Raw genomic sequence first — 19,308 nt, forward strand, 5'->3', positions numbered from 1 at the left:
TTGCCTGAATAAGGCCTGCTGGATTGCGCTCAAAGCTTGGACTGCAATATGACCTTCAGAATTTAAACGCCAATCTTGTAATTGTTGCGTAGCTTACTGGGAAAAAATGCTGATACTGTGAATGTAAGAAATGTAGAATTCTTTTGTGAATTCCATGAAGACATTATAGGAATAACTTTTGCATTGACATGAGTAAAAATATATGTTTGTCATGAACACAGTGAGCCAAATTTCCAAAATCTAAATCTTCAACTATATTTTTGAATGTGCAGTCATTTTCAAATGTAAAAGATAAAATTTGTACATGGAGTGGCAATCTATCTATGTAAATTGGCATGTATCTATCTATGTAAATTGGCATGCATATATTCTGAACCAAGTTCTGCTCTCATTTAGATCCCTGTAAATCCATAGTAACTCCATTAACCTCAATGGAGGGTTTACACTGAAGTAGATGAAAGACCATTTGGCCTCAAGTTCATTCCCCTTTGAAAATCTGGTTCAGACAGATCAGGTAGGATTGTTTTAGAGAGACACTTCCTAATCTATCAAGTTGTATTAAGTATTTTTTTTTCCTTTTTCATAGACTCATCTTGCATGGAAAAACTACTTTCTAAAGACTGGAAGGAGAAAATGGAAAGACTAAATACAAGTGAACTCCTTGGAGAAATTAAAGGTATAATATATTAAATATTTAAACATAGACATAATATTTTAGTCACTGAACAGAATAAAACGTGCATTTAATGCATGAACCAGTCGTTGATCCACATTCAAAACTCCCACTGACTTTAATGGGACTATGAGCATGGAATGATGCAAAGTTCAGGTGTTCTGTTCTCTCTAGTGTTTCAAGTATATAATGGAAATAAAATGAATAAATTAACATTGTTTTTCTTTGGAACTCTTTCCAACCAACTCAACCTACTTATTTAGAATGACAAGTATGTTTGAAAAACAAAGACTTTTTTATGTTTAAAACTTAGTTACAAGCAGGATTAAGAATATTTCCTTCTCATTTCAATTTTATTACAAACTTTAAATGTATTATATTAGTTCTCTTATATCGGTTAAGTATGTCAATCTCCGGATACCAAAAGAAAAAGGCTGTGGGTTAGGAGTGATTCCCAAATAATGTATCTTTGCATAGGTAGTATGTGAGGTACTCTTATCGATTGTGGCGGGATGTCACATTTTGTTTATTTTTTTTTTAACCCTGTGCTTCAAATGTCCGACTTGAAGCATGCTAGTTTTTTTACAATTGAATTATCCTTGGAGTTGAAAGAGAGATCCTGGGTGAAATCCTAGCACCATTGAAGTTGATCGGAGTTTTGCCATGTGTATAGCCTGTGGTTCCAGCAGGTCCCAGAAAATTTGTGACACTTGGGATCTAATCAGTGCTAGGATCTAATTCAGTGACAGGATCATTAAGGTGTTTCTCTCCCTATTCTTCCATGGGTTTTCCTGTTGGAAGGGAATTCAGGCTGTTATTGTTTGGATAGCAAATTGGAAAGATAACTTTTCTTTCCACTGTGAGGTTAGCTATTTTACACCATTTATGAGATGTATTGAACAGATTTATTTCTGTTGATTGCTATGGTCTTATTAAATAACCACTGTAAATATATGGGAACAAGGATTTGTTTGTCATATTAACAATGTCTTTGCTAATGTTAAAACAAAAAGAAAGACTATCTGAAGAAAATGGAGGCTTGTGATTTTGCATTTCCACCAGGAAAAGGTCATGAAATATGTTGTGTTTACTATAGATATAAACAAGATGAAGGTTGGTCCTTTTTAATAAATTTATAATCAGTTCTGTCAGCTGATACCATGTCAAAACCTAATTGTTTTTATATGTTTCCTTTGATTAGATTTCTCCTGTATAGTTATAACACTGCAACGTATTAGGTAGGAAAGTATTGATGACTGTAATAAAATACAGTTTTACCAAAATATACTATGCCTGATTGCAATAAACAAAAGGCAGCAAAAACTGGTCATTTGAAATGCTAATCTATTTAAAACCATGTTGTCGGCTGATAACATGGAAAGACTTGGACATTAATTGCGCAATACGACTACCCAAATCTCTAAATATAAGCTCCTTGAATGCCAATAGTAAATCAGAATTAAAATAGTTGGGTCTCTGGCAATGATGGATAACATATTCCTCATTATTTTACCTGGGTGGTTTTTTTTGGATTGTAAAGTCTTTTGATGTACTTCCGAGTGTCATTCAGTTTCCGGCTGAGACATTTAAAGTTTGACTTCTTATAAGGCCTGTTTTCACTGAAGAGTTAACATAGGCTCTTACTCAGGTATTGTGCTCAAACTTTGTTCTGTCCACCCACATGCTCCCTGAGTTTGGTAGTGCTTTCATCCCAGCATAGCTGGCTTGTCTAGAACTGTAAGCTAAAACCCAAGAGAGGCTTTCACTTGGATTGATAACCCATCCGCTTTGCAGTGAAAATGCAAGTGAAACCATTTGAGTGCTGATACCGTCTCACCTGCCCATGTGCCCAGAAAGACGGAGAATTTCTTCCACAATGTAGTGGCACACATGGGTGTGTCAGCACCAGTGAGGACACAGTAACCTGTCTATGGCTTTGCAGAATGACGACTCTTGCTGCTCAGACCTGGGTGCCAATTGCCCAAGTTAACTTTGCAGTGAAGACATACCCAGAGAGTCGTTTTCTGCCTCATTCTTATAGTTCTCAGTTTTTGCTTTGGCCTTCTGGTTAATTGGTTGTGTGCACATTATAAAACTGTAGATGTAAGTGATATCCAGTTTGGGGCCCCTTTTTGCTGCCCAAATGGTGTAAAGTGGCCTTAATATAAATGAGAATTAAGTCCTTAGTGTTTTATTTCTGCCTCAAGGAGAGTTTTAGATTATTACATGTGTTTTATCCTGTGGGGTGAGCATAGCCAAAGGTAAAAGCAAGAAAGAAATTTTGAGTGATGTGAATTGAGATTTAGCAATGTGCCCCCCTCCCACTGAAACTTTGTTCTTCTCTCCCACTGAGGCCCTGAGTTGGCCAGAAGTGTTTGTTAGAGAATGATACCCCTCCAGAATAGTGAGCCCCTAATCTAGGGAACCTGATTTTATTCTCCCTGCAGTGCCAATTAATCCCTGGGCTGGCTGTGCTTGGTGGCAGGGCGCTTTGGTACACCGTTCTTTTCACTCTTCCTTCAGAGGCTCTGCATCATTTCAAACTTCCCTCTGATGAGGTGAGGTAGACATTACTTCTCAGAAGCCAGCCAACAGCTATGTCTTTGCTGACTAGATGAGTCTCTGGAGAGTGACGTGAACTGCTTCTGTCATCACAGAGTTGATTGCATTTTAATAGAGCCTTTTCTCCAGTGGTCACTAAATGGTTTGCAAATATTAATAAAGCCTCCTAAGACCACTGTGAGGAAGGGAAACTTTAGTATTAGTGAGTAAACCATAGTAATGAAAGATGAAGTGATGTGCCCAAAGTCAAATAGTGAGTCGATAGCAGAGTCAGAGATAGAACCCAAGGGTCTTGTTCTAACCCTTAGTAACTCCTTAGAGCTCTTTGCTCTAACCACAGATGACTTTTCCTTGGTGGTCCTTTCCTCTGCCGTGTTCCTTGCTGCTGTCAGCTGACATTCATTCAGGCTATTGGGAGTCACACATCTAAATTCTTGCTACTGTAATTGCGTTTGAAACATACTCCCTTTTCCCAAAGAGACAGGTAAAATTTCAATGAGAATGCACAGAGATACCCAGAAGACTACAGCAGTAATTCTGAGAATTCTGTAGTGATTTGAAATCTATGCAGTAATCATCACCATTACACAGAAGGGGAAACTGAGGCACAGAAAGAGGCAGTGTCTTGCCCCAAAATAGGTCAGTGGCAGAGCTGGAACTAGAACTCAGATCTGTTGATTCCCAGTCCAGTGCCCTTTCCACTGTCTCCAAAGTGGTAACTTATAGCTTTCTTTAAAAATATGTAGCTTGGAGTCATAATGGCGTATTAACATGGATTAGCATTTGTGGGCCTTAAGAAGTGTGTTCTGAGAGGATACTGAATGAAGAGAGTGGGGACCAGGTGCATTGGGGATAAAGAAGACATTCTAATCATGGGGGAGTGTGAAATAAGACTGGAAAATGAGAGCGTAAGAAGTAAATAAAGGAAGTGAGGTAGTCTAAAGATGATTTCAAATCCACCTGTAATCAGCCAAGCATACTTTACGTTGTTTTTGGAAGGTTAAGAGCTCTAGATTTCCATGATCATGGGGTTCATTTTCCCAGGGATGAAGGGATTTCAGGTCGCGTGGTTGCCACTGCTAAAAACTACTTTTGAAAACTTACCCCTGTGCTTGGTTGCAATTAATTCTAAGTCAGGGCGTTTTAACTGGTTAATATTTTTGGCTTTTATGCAGCTGCTTCCTTCTTTTCTATTACTGAGAGTTCAACATGAAGCGATGCAGTGAAAAAAACAAAATTTTCAGTCATTAGCAAAAAAAATCTTGATTTTCAGACGCAGAGGTGTGGTCCAGTGAGGAGCAGCTCTTTGCACTGACTGTTACTGGGAGTTGTTTACTTTAGATAGAAGGTGTTGTTCTTGTTAAGGCTAACTGAGCGCATACTCTCCCTCTGTGTCTGCACAAGTGCCCTTCCACTCAGAGCCTGTGGGAAGGAGCTTCAGTTAGGCAGGGCACACCCTTCCCCCCTCCTCAAAAATGCATTAAAGCTTTTTGTACTAATAGCACAAACTCTTTCTGTGCATGTTTGTGAAACACACAGATGATAAAAGAAAAGAAAAATAATTGTGTGATAGAGACAAAATAAATAAAATTGTGTTTTTTGCCTTACTTTTATATACTTATAATTAATTATAATCGTGTTTTTTTTAAAATCAAGGTCTGATTAGAAACTACATCCATTTGTTAACAGAATGTAAAGCATCCTGTCTAGGTAACAGACAGTGACATATTTTTTATTTCCCATAAGTGGAATTGTTCATGTTCCCAGTTACTCCTGTATACTGTACTTGATGTGTGAAACCACTTAGTCTACATCTTTTTTTATTAGAATTTCAGTTATTGATAAAGGGCCAAATTCTCCTCGGAGTTCCAGGAGAACAATCCTATTGATTTCAGTGCGGTTGCATGAGTACAGCCGAGAGGAGCATTTGGCAGAATATTTTGTAGCTACTTTGTCGTGGTTAAATAAGTTGTCATGATCATTTGATATGTTTATAACTGAAACACGCAGGGCAGATTTTAAAAGGTCCCATGAAACAGATGAGCTGAGCAAAATGATCTGCTTACCTGGGGGAAAAAACCCTCATATTTGCATGTGCAAATTGCATGTCCAATAGCCCAAGCTGTATATGCAGATGTTTTGAATAAACAATGTGGATTCAGATTCAGCTCTTACTTTACGGAAGTTTGGATGCAAGGGATCCAACCCCCAATGTATGCTTTATTGTTGCTTAGGTTTCTAGTTTTTCTTTACTGACCACAACTAGGCAGAGTAGCATCATTTATCACTATAAAGGGTCTGTTTTAAGTTTTCTGTTTCTGTTCCAAACATAAATCTCTGGAATAGTCTTACATGCATCATACAGTTGTCTATTGAAATAGCCTGCAATGGTCTTTTTCAGCATGCAGGGTCTTTGAAGATCAAATAAAGGTCGGTCTTTAAGTTACTTAAGCAATGACATTATTGCAAAAGGGTCAGAATCGTTCTAGCAGTCTTATATATGAGTGACTCCTGGGTTAACTGTGTTACAGGTTTGTGCTATGGCTTCCATTGCCAGCATTTATAACCTGAACTATACATATTTATAGGTATTGTGACTTAAATGTCACATGCTGGCTTTGTACAGTATACTCTGTTTTTAGGATGGACAGTGACTGATGCCCACAGTTTTATCTAATACTGAAGTCTGTTTGCATTGTATGTTTCTCTCGCTCATGTGTAGCCCTTTTATATCCTATACTCATTACAGGGGTAGGCAACCTATGGCATGTGTGCCGAAGGCGGCATGCGAGCTGATTTTCAGTGGCACTCACACTGCCCGGGTCCTGGCCATTGGTCCGGGGGGCTCTGCATTTTAAATGAAGCTTCTTAAACATTTAAAAAACCTTATTTACTTTACATACAACAATAGTTTAGTTATATATTATAGACTTATAGAAAGAGACTTTCTAAAAACATTAAAATGTGTTACTGGCACGTGAAACCTTAAACTAGAGTGAATAAATGAAGACTCGGCATGCCACTTCTGAAGGGTTGCCGACCCCTGCTCTATTAAATGAGTTACAGTTGGAGCCTTATTGACTCCCAAATATAAGCCTAAAGCTGTTGTTCCACATAGCACTTATTAATAAAAATGGTCTGAAAATGGTTGGATAAGAAGGAGGCATGTCTCTGTTTCCTATGGAGACTTTAAGTTTAATAACACAAACCCGCTTCACTCATTTTCTCAGTATTAGATACACTGAATTTATTGTTAGAGCTTCTTCATGTAGGTGACTGGTGTTCTTCATTGAATAGCTGGAAAGCACTGCATTTTCTGTGTATATTAGCTGGTGGAAGAGAACAGTGAGGCACAACAGTTAGCATTTTGTGATTATCAATTACACATTTATGGACTAGGCTCAGAGCCAACTCTTCATGAATGAGTCTGTGTGAACATTATGAATACGATGTGGTTACAAGTATAATAGGTTAGGTTCTTTTCAGTAACAGGTAGGATAATTGCTATTTGCATGCATTTAATACAAAATCTCCTTTCTCTTTTAGTGCAGTTGATAAAACAATGCTGAAATATAGAAACAGAGATAAATTTTCAGGGGCTTGGGTTACACCACACAGAGTGTAGAGGATCATTTTGTATAAAATAAGGCTCCTGATAGTATCATGTTACCCTACTTTACAGTTTGTCCTGGGTTTGCAGTAATTATTTCTCAATTATTATTGTATAAAATCCTCTTTTGCAAACAATAAGTGTTTACAGCAACTGGCTTTATAAATATATATCTATATATCTATATCTATATCTATATATATAAAAGACATTATACATCTTATATCACAGAAGCACCCATAGGCTTTTAATTATGCCACTTTGTATGGCTGTAGACATTTCAAAGCTCCCCTTTGTGCTCTCTATTATAAACATCTTTTATTTCTTTTGAAGTCTGCATGATATACATACTAGCAATTAAAAACCCAGCTCAGGGTTGGAGACACAAGGTCTTCGTAATTAAAACTCAAACAAAAGCTACAAGCGAAAAACCCACTCTATGATTAAGGTCTGAAGTGTTATGATACATTAGAATCTATGTTAACTCCTAGGATTTAAAAAATCAATACACAGGAAAAGAGATCAGTTGGTTCCAATTAGGGAAATCAATGAAAACATCCCTTTCTCCTCCCCAACAACCTCTCCAAAACACCTTAAATTAGTAACTGGTCCTGATTAGAAATATACCACAGGCTGTAAAGTTTTCTGGTAATATATTTATTACAGTGACCCAATGAAATAATGTTTAACTTTATCCTGTACCAATCTAAATCTGAAGTATATTTTTTGATTTTACTACTTCTTTAGACATAGTCATTTTGCATAGTGTGTCACAGTAACTGCCTTTCTGGGTCTAAACTGATGTTATAAAATACATTATACCTTAGCATTATGTAAATGTTGTACTATTTCACAAGTATATCCAAAATTTACCCCTTAGATAGTCTTTATTCTGGGTATGCTTGGTAAAGAAGGTAAATTGACTCCAAAATAAAGAGTATAGTGCACAATAGTTGCATTTACGATGTCCTGTTTTATCTTTTATTTATATATATATATATATACACAGTTAAGATACACTTTTATAATTAGTAAGGCCAAATGTGCTGATTCTGATCTCTCTCTTAAATTGGTGTAAATCCATATATTCTCATGCAATACCTTAATTTTTGTTGATACATGATGGCCCTGATCCTGCAATTAATTATATACCTGTTTAGCTACACACTGTGGATAGTTCCATTGACATCAGTGGCACTGCTTACAGTGCATAGTGTTAAGTGTATCCATACTGTTTTGCAAGACTGGGGGACATAATTTGCAACAGAGAAAATTCTCACATTTTTGTTACTATGACCATTAAGGCATGGAATCATGTTTCAGTAGCACTTATCACAATCACACCAGCTTCTAATATTAAAATGTCAAGTCTATTAATATATATATTTCTTAAGACTTTAGAACTACAAATTACATTGTAATAAACCTTTCATGTAAATCAAATTATACACATCTAGATTGACTAACACATTTTATAAATAAGTCAGTGTATTTACATACATACAATGGTGTAGGAGTAAACAGTGCAACAATATGTTTTTACCTTGGTGGGATACAAATGCAGGCCCCATGCGTGCAGTAGGAAGTGAGTCTACTGTGCCCATATAGAGCCCCATTCAAGTCGGTGGGGCTCCACGTGGCGTACCAGCCCACGGACATGCTATACTGTGCTGGGGTGGGGCCAAGGATACGTGTTAAGACTTCAATGCCACCCAGTAATGCAAAAATCTTTTAAAAAGTTGTACAATTATTGGAAAAATAAAATATATTGTTCTCTCCTGTAACTTAATGCATTTTTCAGTAATAGAAATAGTAGCAAGAACACCTGTAATATTAGAAAACTTTATTTAAATTTTATTTTCAAGTACCAGTAAGCAGGTTTGAAAGTAACTTTGAAAAAGTATAAATACGTTTTATTTCCTCCTCTCCTCCTCCCTCCCCTGGATGGTTTGCAATTTACTTTAGTCAGTAGTTTTTCTGTTTCTTTTTAATTTATATTTTAATATTCCTAAAATTCATATTTATTCATTTTAATAATTGAGGTCTCCAAATGAGCAACATTCTCATTTAAGTCAGAGAGAATTTTGCTTCATTGAGGACTGTGGAACTTGGAACATAAGGTCTACTTTCGCTCAAGTCAGTGCAGAGCTGCTTTTGACTCAAGCCCCCGTCCTGCAAACACTGGTGCACATACTCTACACACAGAAGAACTTCCACTGAAGTCACATGTACCACCTGGTAGGAAAATTTATGCCCTTACATAAGAATTTGCAGCATTGAGACCTTCACTTGTAGCAGGATTGGGCTGTAATTTGCTAGAGTTTTATCATGGTTTGATGGCTTTGGTATTGTCACTGAGTGCAGACATAGGGCTAAATTCTGGTATTGTGCTGCACATAGTCACCTGTCTGAAAACTAATGTACAGCACTGAAAGCTCAGAATGGAAATTTCTTGCCCAGTTTGAGCTCATTGACAACACATGGAGAGGCCTCTCTACGGTCCTTTTGTGACAGGAGCTACAAAGCAATTGCAGGGTCCAGGTGTCAGATAGTGTGGTTTGCATGCTTTTGTTTGTGTCTCAGGATCTAGCAAGAGTCCATCTGCACAAACTACTCATATTCTTGGCCAATACAATCTTTAGCCCTAATTCAGGGAAGTGCTTGCGCATGTGTGTAAGTCTTAATGACTACTGTGGGGTTTAAGGTCCCTTCCTCAATAGGAACAGGAGTACTTGTGGCACCTTAGAGACTAACAAATTTATTTGAGCATAAGTTTTCGTGGGCTACAGCTCACTTCTTCGGATGCATGGAATAGAACATATATTGAGGAGATATATATACACATACAGAGAACATGAAAAGATGGGAGTTGTCTTACCAACTCTGAGAGGCCAATTAATAAGGAAAAAAAACTTTTGAAGTGATAATCAAGATAGCCCAGTACAGATTCCTCAAGAGGGAATCTTTCCAGAAAAGAGGCCTCTATGTGTGTGTGTTCTGCAAGGGGCCGTAGCATGTATCAACACTGCAGGTCAGTGGCTGAGCCACCTGTGGTATATTTATATGGCAAACGGAGCCCAACAGCAGTGAGTCTCAGAACCTGGGTCTACATTCTTGGGCTTGCGGGTGCTAAAAACAGCAGCACAGATGTTGCAGTTCAGGCTGGAGCTTGGGTCCTGGAACATCTATATCAATATTTTTAGTGCTGTAGCATGAGCCGAAGTCTGTACACCCGGGGTCTGTGACTCACTGCTGCAGGTTTCTGTTTGCTGTGTAGATGTACCCTGAGACAGGTCTCCTGACTCCTAATCTATTTTATCCACTGCCACCCTGCAAAGTGAATTTGAAACATTTTAGAATAGGTTTACTGTATGGGTTTACAAAATTTTATTGCTTTGTAAATTTATCCATCAAACAACTCATATCTTTCACGTAAATCATTATTTCCGCCCCCTCCTGCAGAGTACATACCAATGGGTTACATTTTCAAAAGCACCTATGTCACTTTTCCTAAGTCCCATTGATTCATACATATATGTTACTTACACTTGTAAATTAACAGAATTGTACACACACGTTACTGTACCAAAGGATTTGTCTAAATGAAATAACTAAGAAAGAACAGAAATCAGCTGGGTGCGTATGTGCATTACTAATGAACTCATAGTATGCATTACCCAGTATTGAGATAGAGATGTTTAAGTGAAATCCAACAGAGTCACTCTGGAGTTACACTAATACAACAGGAATTAGAAACTAACACTTTATCTTTAGCTCTCACACTGAAGTTTTATTGTTTTGTTACTATTTTATGCAGTTGTCTTTTTGTTAGGTTCCTTCTTTATTTTAAATTGTTGTTAATTTCACCCATGCATCCTGATCTTTGTCTTGGCATATAATGTAATTAAATTAAAAGTTATGTTAGTCACTTGTGACCCTAACTGGAGTCAATGGAGTTCCTCCAGCTTTGCCCTAGGATAAGTAAGAATGGAATTTGGCCATGTGTTCAAATGGTGATATAAATTGTGAAAACCTGTGTTTACATCTTCTCTGATGTACTAAAAAAATTTAAGCAAATCTGTTTTATTAATGGCCTGATCTATGTCCCGCTGAAGTCAATAGGTGTCTTTCCATTAGTTTTGGTGAGAGTTGAGTTAGACTCTAGAAACATTTGAAAAGAGATTTCACTTGCTGTATTTGGTAGGATGGTAGCAAGGGCCTACTGATGTTAGACAGGAGAAGCTTGTCTCAATTTCATTTAGTATGTGTCACCAGCACTTTGCTTAACGTACATTTGTATGTTGTAATCCATGTTTGAATGTGATCATAAAGGTGCTCCATTGTTACACAGCAAGATTAAACTGAGATCTGCCCCTATGGCTTTTTAAAATGGGTTGCCCTGTAGTTTCCAGTAATGAGAGAAGCTAGCATGCTTGTATTTAGAATGAATCCTCATGCCTATTGAGATTTGTTTGAATAGGTTTCCATCACAACAGGTGCACAATGTTTTATGAGTAAAATATTATCAGCCTTCCGAATTAGCCAGGGCAAAATGCAAGTTGTCTGATTAAATAATCAAACCCAATACTTAAAAATGTACTTGATTTCCACAGGAATTTTATGTTGCTAAGTCCCAGTCTATCATACAGATTTTTCAGTAGAAACTGTGATTCTTTGCAGCATGCAAGTAGCAGCTTGCAGCATAACCAGTTTGGTGTGTTTTACATAATTCATCATAAATTATACAAGACAAAACCACTAAAAAAGCATATAATAATAGGTTTTACTTCTAGTCTAACATTTGTAATCTACCAATGGAGGTATTATGCTGTACATTAAATCAGAAAAAAGTGGGCCTTTAGTGGAAAATAGTTTGAAAGTGTTCTGCATTCAATTTGGAGGCACATCAGTTTAGAAATATAAAACGCAGTGTTGTTTTTTTAAATAATTCAGTTTATGTGAGGGAGTGGGGGAAGAGAGAGAGAGGGGGAGAGAAAATCCTCTGAATCTGAAGTGCAGCTTACAGTGTGGAGCCCACATATGCCACCGGTTACTGAGTAGTTTGGTAAACACAGACTCAGAGACCCAAGATGTGGATAAAATCTGAAACAGTAGGTTTACCGAGAACAAGCCTTCACCACGAATTGAAAGTGTAACAGTGTAGCTGTCAGACACCAATTACATGCAGGTAACTGTTTATTTTCATATCTGAATCTGTTTGTCAATCAAAGAATGCAATGAATCAGGAGATGGGATCTCAAATACAAAACCACAAAGTCAGAGACAGCATCTGGAAGAACTCCAAGCCACAAAAATTAGGGAAGGAGCACAGAGGGAACAAAAACTGTAAATGCTTGCATAGATTCTGCCTCTATATACATTGAATTTAAATAATTGTGTTGATGCATCAGTAATAATAATTGCTGATAAAAATTATAGTCCTTATTTTGGGCAGCAGTATGTTTTAGTAGATGTGAAATTAAATGTAATTTATATTAATTAGGTATAATATGAACAGTATACAAGTGGTTGACATTTCTGACATTTTTAAAGCATACTACGATATACAAAGATGCTTCTTTTACATTTGTTTTGACTTTGAAATACTGGAGATTGATAAGTGCCCCATATGCGTTCTGTGCGCATAAAGACCACAGTTCTAACCTCAGAGGTTTGAAGGTTATTTATAGGCAAGTTTCACTATACTTTGAAATTCATTTATGGGGGTTTATAGTTTATTTAACTGTTTACAGGGAAACTTTATTCTCCGGGCCCTGGAATGCATTCTGACTAACGGTACTAAACCAGCTTCTACTGTTAAAAATGCAGCTGCTGTACTCAAATTGCAGGATTTCAAAAGACAGTGAAATACGCAGAAAGGCTTTTACACAGGTTTGTACAGCCAGAGTTTTACTAAGTGAGGAAAAGCCTACAGGGACTTTCAGGTTTTGATTGGTAACATAAAGGGAGCACAAACAGAAGTTTATTAAAAAAGGTAAAGAAAATGAAATGGGCATAACTGTTCTGTGGTTTGCTTGAAACATAGGATTTCAGATCCATTAAGAATCAGAGTTCCTTTTAATTTCTAACGAAAGAGCTTCTCTTTACCTTTGGTGCCTAAACATGATGTCACTTAGGCATTTGCCTAACACATAATTGTGATTCCCCAACAGTCACAGGTTGACTGTGGATATCTCTGCATATAGTATCATAAATGTAAGGTTTCCTCCATTATTGTATTTGCAAATTTATTGTATCAGCCTCATTTTTTGTCTCTTCTGACGAGTGGCTACCTACATTATAACTGCAAAGTCTAATCAGGGGTGGCTCTAGACATTTCACTGCCCCAAGCATGGCATCATGCCGCGGGGGGCTCTCTGCTGGTCGCTGGTCCCGCGGCTCTGGTGGACCTCCCGCAGGCGTGCACCGAAGCCGCGGGACCAGCGGACCCTCCGCAGGCATGCTGCCGAAGGCACCCTGCCTGCCACCCTCCCAGTGACCTGCAGAGTGCCCCCCGCGGCATGCCACCATGTTGGGGCCTGGAGCCGCCCCTGGGTCTAATATAAAAATAAATGGGCCTGATTTTTCAAAGGTGCTTAGCACTTGCAGCTCCCACACCTACCAAGGGTCACCCAGCTGGAATGACAGCCACACAGCTGCCCCTGCTGTCACTCTTTCTCACTCATTCTCCGTGAAATGTCACTCATGAGCAGGGCTGCTGGCAGTGAGCAATGTTTCCCCTTTTGCTTCTCTTCCCACTTACTGTTCCTGGCTTTTAAACAGGCGGCCAGTGCTTCCTCCTACTTCCTCCCCCTTTCCCACTACTCCCTTTGTTGGCTACCTTGCTTCCAGTCCCACTGTGCCTGTCAGGGCAGCACAGTGAGGCAGGAATAGGTTATCTGCACTATTGTGAGGCCCTGGACAGCAGCACATTTCATCTTCAGGACACAGTTGCAGGAGAAACAGGACCAGAGCGGCTACAAAGAAATTCAAGGACAAAAAGGACTGAGGGGAAGACTGCTCTGTTTAGGAAAAAGGGCCAGTGGGAAAATGGGAAAGAGAAAGGAGAAGGTGGCAGCAAAGAGGAGATAGTGATAACAAAAAGAGAAACGAATGGGACAGAAATTGGAACTGAGAGAGGGAAGGAAACTTTTCAGGGACAAATAGGGGAAGAATGGCCTTATGGCTAATACACATGATATGGGGTGGGGAGGGGAGGAGGTGTATGTCAGGAGTCCTGGGTTTAGTTTCCAGCTCTACCACTGACTAGCTGAGTGACCTTAGGAAAATCACATAATCTCCCTGTACCTCATCTTTACCAATCTGTAAAATGGTGTTAATAATATTTACCTACCTGTCAGGCAGGTGAAATTACCTTGTCATGCTGAGATGGAAGTACCATAATTAACATAAGATTATCAAATAGAGGGAGACAGGCTGAATCAGAAAAATGTTGGACACTTAATGTGCTTTAATCTTTGAGCTACACAAGAATTGGTAGAGTGGTAAATAATAACAAGGACAGGTCAGTTCTACAGAGAAAGCTGGGCCATATGTTGACAAATTGGAAAGGCTTCACAAAGACTAACAAGAAGAATTCAAGATCTGGAAAACCTGCCTAACAGTGAGAGACAAAAGAAGCTCAATCTATTGCATTTATCTAAGAGAAGGTTAAGTGGTGACTTGATCAAAGTCTATAAATACCTACATGGGGAGATGTTTCAGATAGCACAGGCCTCTTTCGTTTAGCAAACAAAGGCATAACAAGATCTACTAGCTGGAAGCTGAAGCTGGACATATTTAGACAAGAGATAAAACACACAATTTTAACAATGAGGATAACTAACCACTGCACCAACATACCTAAATATGTGGTGTCGTCTCTATTACTCAAAGTGTCTAAATCTTGACTAGATGTCTTTCTAAACGAGGTGCTATAGCTCAACTAGAAGTTATGGACTGGATGCAGGAATTTCTTGGTGAAATTTTCAGGTCTGTGTTATACAAGGAGTTAGACTAGATGATCACAGTGGTCCTTTCTGGTCTTAAAATCTATGAATAGGACTGGCCAGGAAAAAAGACTTCCAGGAATACATTTCAAGGTTTTGGAAATATTTTCATCCAAAATCATGACAAAAATCCAAAACATGAAGTTTTTAGTGGAACTGGGGGTCTGCAATGTCTCGTTTGGGAAACACCAAAATGTTCCCGCAGCAGGAGCATTTTGGTATTGCCAAAAAGAAATATGCTCCCTAATTGCCCATGCTTCCCAGGAACCTGGAAATCCTGGGAACCCTGGAAGGTGGGTGGGTGAGCAGACAGGAGACTAGGAAAACTGCAGAATATTTTGATTTTGACAAATCGGTATTTTCTGACACTGCTTCCTCCCCCCCTCCCCAAAAAAAAAGTTCTGTCAGAAAATTCCTGACAAGTTGTATCTATGAACCTACTTAAACTTGGCAGCTATTAACTTCCATTGACTCCAGCTGTAGTTGTGGTGCTCATTACTTCTGAAAATTAGGACCTTATTTTTGGAATAATCCTCAGGTGTAGAGCCATATTCTGACACTTTTGAAGAGAGAAGTGCATAGGAAAGGCATTTTCAGATATGACTACATGCAAACAGGTACCAAATCCTGAGTTTAAATAACAATGAGTACTCAGTGTTAAGGACTGGCTGTGGGTGGGGCTTGGTGAGGGTTTTTGGGTCTATGAGCATGAAATATGTTCATTGTTCAGCCGATAGCTAGCTTTATGTCTGGGTAACTTGCCTCATTTTTTCATATATAGATATAAATTAGCAATGTTGTTTGTTCTAACCTTCAGAGAACAAGCCTTCATTTTCTGAGGCATAATTAGATTTATGTCAAAAGACCAGGTACTCAGTGGATAGTCAGAAATATTATTTGACAATGAATCATCCAATACTACATACGATACATTTGATGAGCTACTTGTCAAATGTGCTATAGAAAATTGGCAGTATGGCAGTTTTGCCTATGCCATAAAATATTGCTTAAAACAGTGAAATGCATAAAGAACATATAGAAATTTGTATGGAAACTAATATTAACTTACCCAATGCTGAATGAATACATAAAAGCTATTAATATTATGATTAGGTAACAAAAATAAACATAGTTTTGCATTGTTAATAGTAAAACAAACCCCAACTCTTCTGGAAAAAGCCTGGAAAAGGGGTGGATCTTATATCTGCTTTTAAGCTAACTAGCAAGGTTCTGATGGACCATTAAGGGGAAATGAATTCTTGAGCCAACCATCATCCTCTGAGAATACCTAGATACAAGCACCCCAGATTGTTAAATGTAGGGCGTGTTACCTCAATCACTGCAATATATCTCAACTGCCTCTGTAAAGTTATATGTGTTTTAAGCTAAGCTAATGTTTCAGTTTTGGTTGGAAAACTTTAAATGTTGCTGCTTTTTCTCTCTCATAAAATGAGAATGTGTGATGTTTAGCTCATGTTCTGGCATGGTGGATTCTCTAGTGAGAAGACAAAAAAACTGATTAAATCATATTATGAGAATTAGAAGGTTAGCTGGTGAAGAGTTAATAATAGTTTTGTCACATTTTGAAAAGAAATAATTTTTGTAATAGTCTTCTTTATTCTCAATGTTATCTTAATCATATCTGAGATGTAAATGGTATGCAATAGATTGAACAATGGAAAAAATAACTGTTCTTAATAAATATGAATTATAAACACTGAAATAATATCTAAATTTCTGTCAATTTTTTTGTTGGTCAAAATATGTAGGTTTTTTTGCGTGAGAAAGTAGGTTTAAATAATACTTCCTAATTTGTATGAATATTTTTTTTTAATTAAGTTGTTGCAATTTTGTTTGTGAAAGGTGCCAGATGGATGTCTGTGGAGACTGGAGTCTTTTCTTTACCTATCCCGTCCCCAGTTCTGCAGACTGCTCTGCTTGTGTGGATTCTTGAATCTACATAGAACCCATTGACTTCAGTGAGGCACCAACACAGAACATCTTGCAGGAGCAGGGCACTAAATTATACAGCCCAGGCAGCAGCAGCAGCATAAACTTCTCTATACAACCCCACGAGTATGCATTGAAACACGCATGGAAGAGCCCTAGAAACGAGAGGGTTATATACCTCTGAACACATTTCATCTTTGTTGTCTTGGGTGAGACTGCCAAAAAAAAGTTCCAATTAGTGCCAAACTATTGAAATGGTTTAGCAAAGTGATATGTAATATTCCAAACCTTTCAGCAGCTCTTCAACATCAGCTATTTTTTTCCCTTTGATACAATCACAATGTTGCGTTATCATTTTAGAATCATTTGGTGATTATGCCGTAAAAACAACTGAAAGGCAGAATCTTGAACTTGATAAGAAACTTTGGAGCTTTCTTTTATGCTGACATCACTTTCAGTGAGAATCTATGGATACATGCCTCCAACAAATCTCAACTTTCATGCCACTACTTGATGTTGCAAGTGAAGAGTGAGAAGGGAAATTAAAGGAAGAAACGAATGAAATAATATTAACAATAGTGCAAAAGAGTAGGCTGAACAAGATACATGACTCGACAATGGCTTCAAGAATCCATACAGGGAAGAATGTGTTCTTGCCTAATGGTGTGAAAAGAAAACACTTGAAACCAATGGGAGTTAGGTACCTGGGTACTTTTGAAAACCCCACCAGGTGCCTATCTCTATCCTTAGATGTCTAAATGCCTTTAAAAATCTAGGGCTTGGGCTCTAAAGTGCCTAAGTCACTTTTGAAAATGGGCCGTAGGTGCTCAAGTCACTTAGATGCTTTTGAAAGTTTTACTGAGAATTTCTAAGCTAAACTTCCTGTGAATGGGTGTTCCGCATGCTACATAACCCTCAGAGAGAAAGAATATGGCTCTAAAAGAACATTGTGGAAGTATAAAATTCTTCTGCAACCCCTATCAACCTCTTGGCTGATTGGTTGGAAAAGAAAGATTGATGCTTCAGCTTCCCAATTACACTCAGTGTAACTTTCAAGAAGATTGTGTCTCATGAAGATTTACTTCCAGCTACAATAAATATGTTGATCAAAACATAGCACATACTTTTACAAAATGAGTTGAAGGGCATTTCATAGGACATTTCATAATTTTCTCCTCTTTGTCTGTCTGTCTGTGTCTGTCTGTCTTTCTTATCCTGTTTTGTTAGGTTCAGTGCTGTAAGAGGCAAAATAACAAGGAAACAATGTGTGCTATGCAAATAAATCAAGGAAATGCAGCTTTAATCTAGGACTGGGTCTTGATGCCTGAAGAAGAAATGGGATTTGATGTTTCTGTTTCTCCTAAATGCATCTCAGCATTTTTATGGTGTTTAGAATTGGAGAACTATCAGAGTGGGATGCCTCATTCCCTGCTTGCTTTGGTGTTTCCAGTTGTACTCTGAGGTGCCATTAGATAGAGTACTGTAGATGGTAGCCACTTAGGCCGAAAGCCTAGACTTTCTAATATTACATTAACTCTTTTGAATGGTTCATATTTGTATTTCACTCAGTGTTTATATCTCATCTGTAGAGTATTTCTGTAAATACAGATGTATCAAAACAACCTAATAATGTTTTCTGGTTTAAGGTTTTGAGCAGTTTCATTCCAAGTGACTTCATAGTAAATGATTGTGATAAATGTTTTGGTTTATGATCAGTTTGGTGTAAAAATATATTGAATTTTTAAAATTCCCAATTCTATTTTTTAGCTGCTTCTTAAAAACATCTGGCTAAATGTACTCATGCCTGTGGTTTGGAGTATAATTAGACCAGAATACTGTTAGAACATGGGTAGAACTTTGGTCTGTAAATGTAGGCCATTTCTTTGTTGCTCTGACTAACATGATTTGGGAGTTTGTGTATGTAGTTAAGAAACTGGGTCGATAATTTTGCAGTGTTTCGTAGGAATTCTACTTTGCATGGGGGTGCATTCACTTATGCAAGTTGAAAATTCCTCTGTTGTTTATAAAATAATGAAATTCTGACAATTTCAGAAGGCTTTGTAATATTCCATTTTTTGCAGTAATGAGTTTATCTGCTGAGATGGTCTTGCAGGACAGCATATTATGTTTAGCAGATTAGAAATATCTTAAACTCTATTATTCCAATTTTGAGTAAGATTTAGAAGGATCTGGAGGTTTACAAGTCTAAAGCCTTCTTTGTTTGACCACCTAATGCTACTACTAATGTTCTTTGCATGCGATCTATGAGCCTGATTTAAAGTCGGCTGAAGTCGATGAAAGTCCTTCTATTAACTTTGCCAGCCTTTCGGATAAAGTCTTATATATTGTGTAATCTAAATGGGTAAAATGTTGTCTTCCTACACATATCAAAGGCTTTTGACAAAATTGTCTCCTCTAAAGTAAAGTAGGAAGTTTCCTCTTTATGGTTTTTTTGATAGACAGGATATGCTAATATCCTCGCTTTGCGGTAAACTTCGCTTCTT

At 37.8% G+C, this 19,308-nt stretch overlaps 1 protein-coding gene across 24 annotated transcripts in view; it reads left to right on the top strand.

Moving 5' to 3' along the window:
* Positions 1-19,308, top strand: part of SOX6 (SRY-box transcription factor 6) — a 458,734-nt gene that overhangs the window by 250,786 nt on the left and 188,640 nt on the right. For all 24 annotated transcript variants that reach the window (XM_050954523.1, XM_050954527.1, XM_050954538.1 and 21 more), the window contains one exon: positions 587-676. In XM_050954523.1, the coding sequence (XP_050810480.1) occupies positions 587-676 (90 nt within the window). The remainder of the gene's footprint in view (positions 1-586; positions 677-19,308) is intronic.

Source organism: Gopherus flavomarginatus, chromosome 5 (assembly GCF_025201925.1).
Source record: "Gopherus flavomarginatus isolate rGopFla2 chromosome 5, rGopFla2.mat.asm, whole genome shotgun sequence".
NCBI lineage: Eukaryota > Metazoa > Chordata > Testudines > Testudinidae > Gopherus > Gopherus flavomarginatus.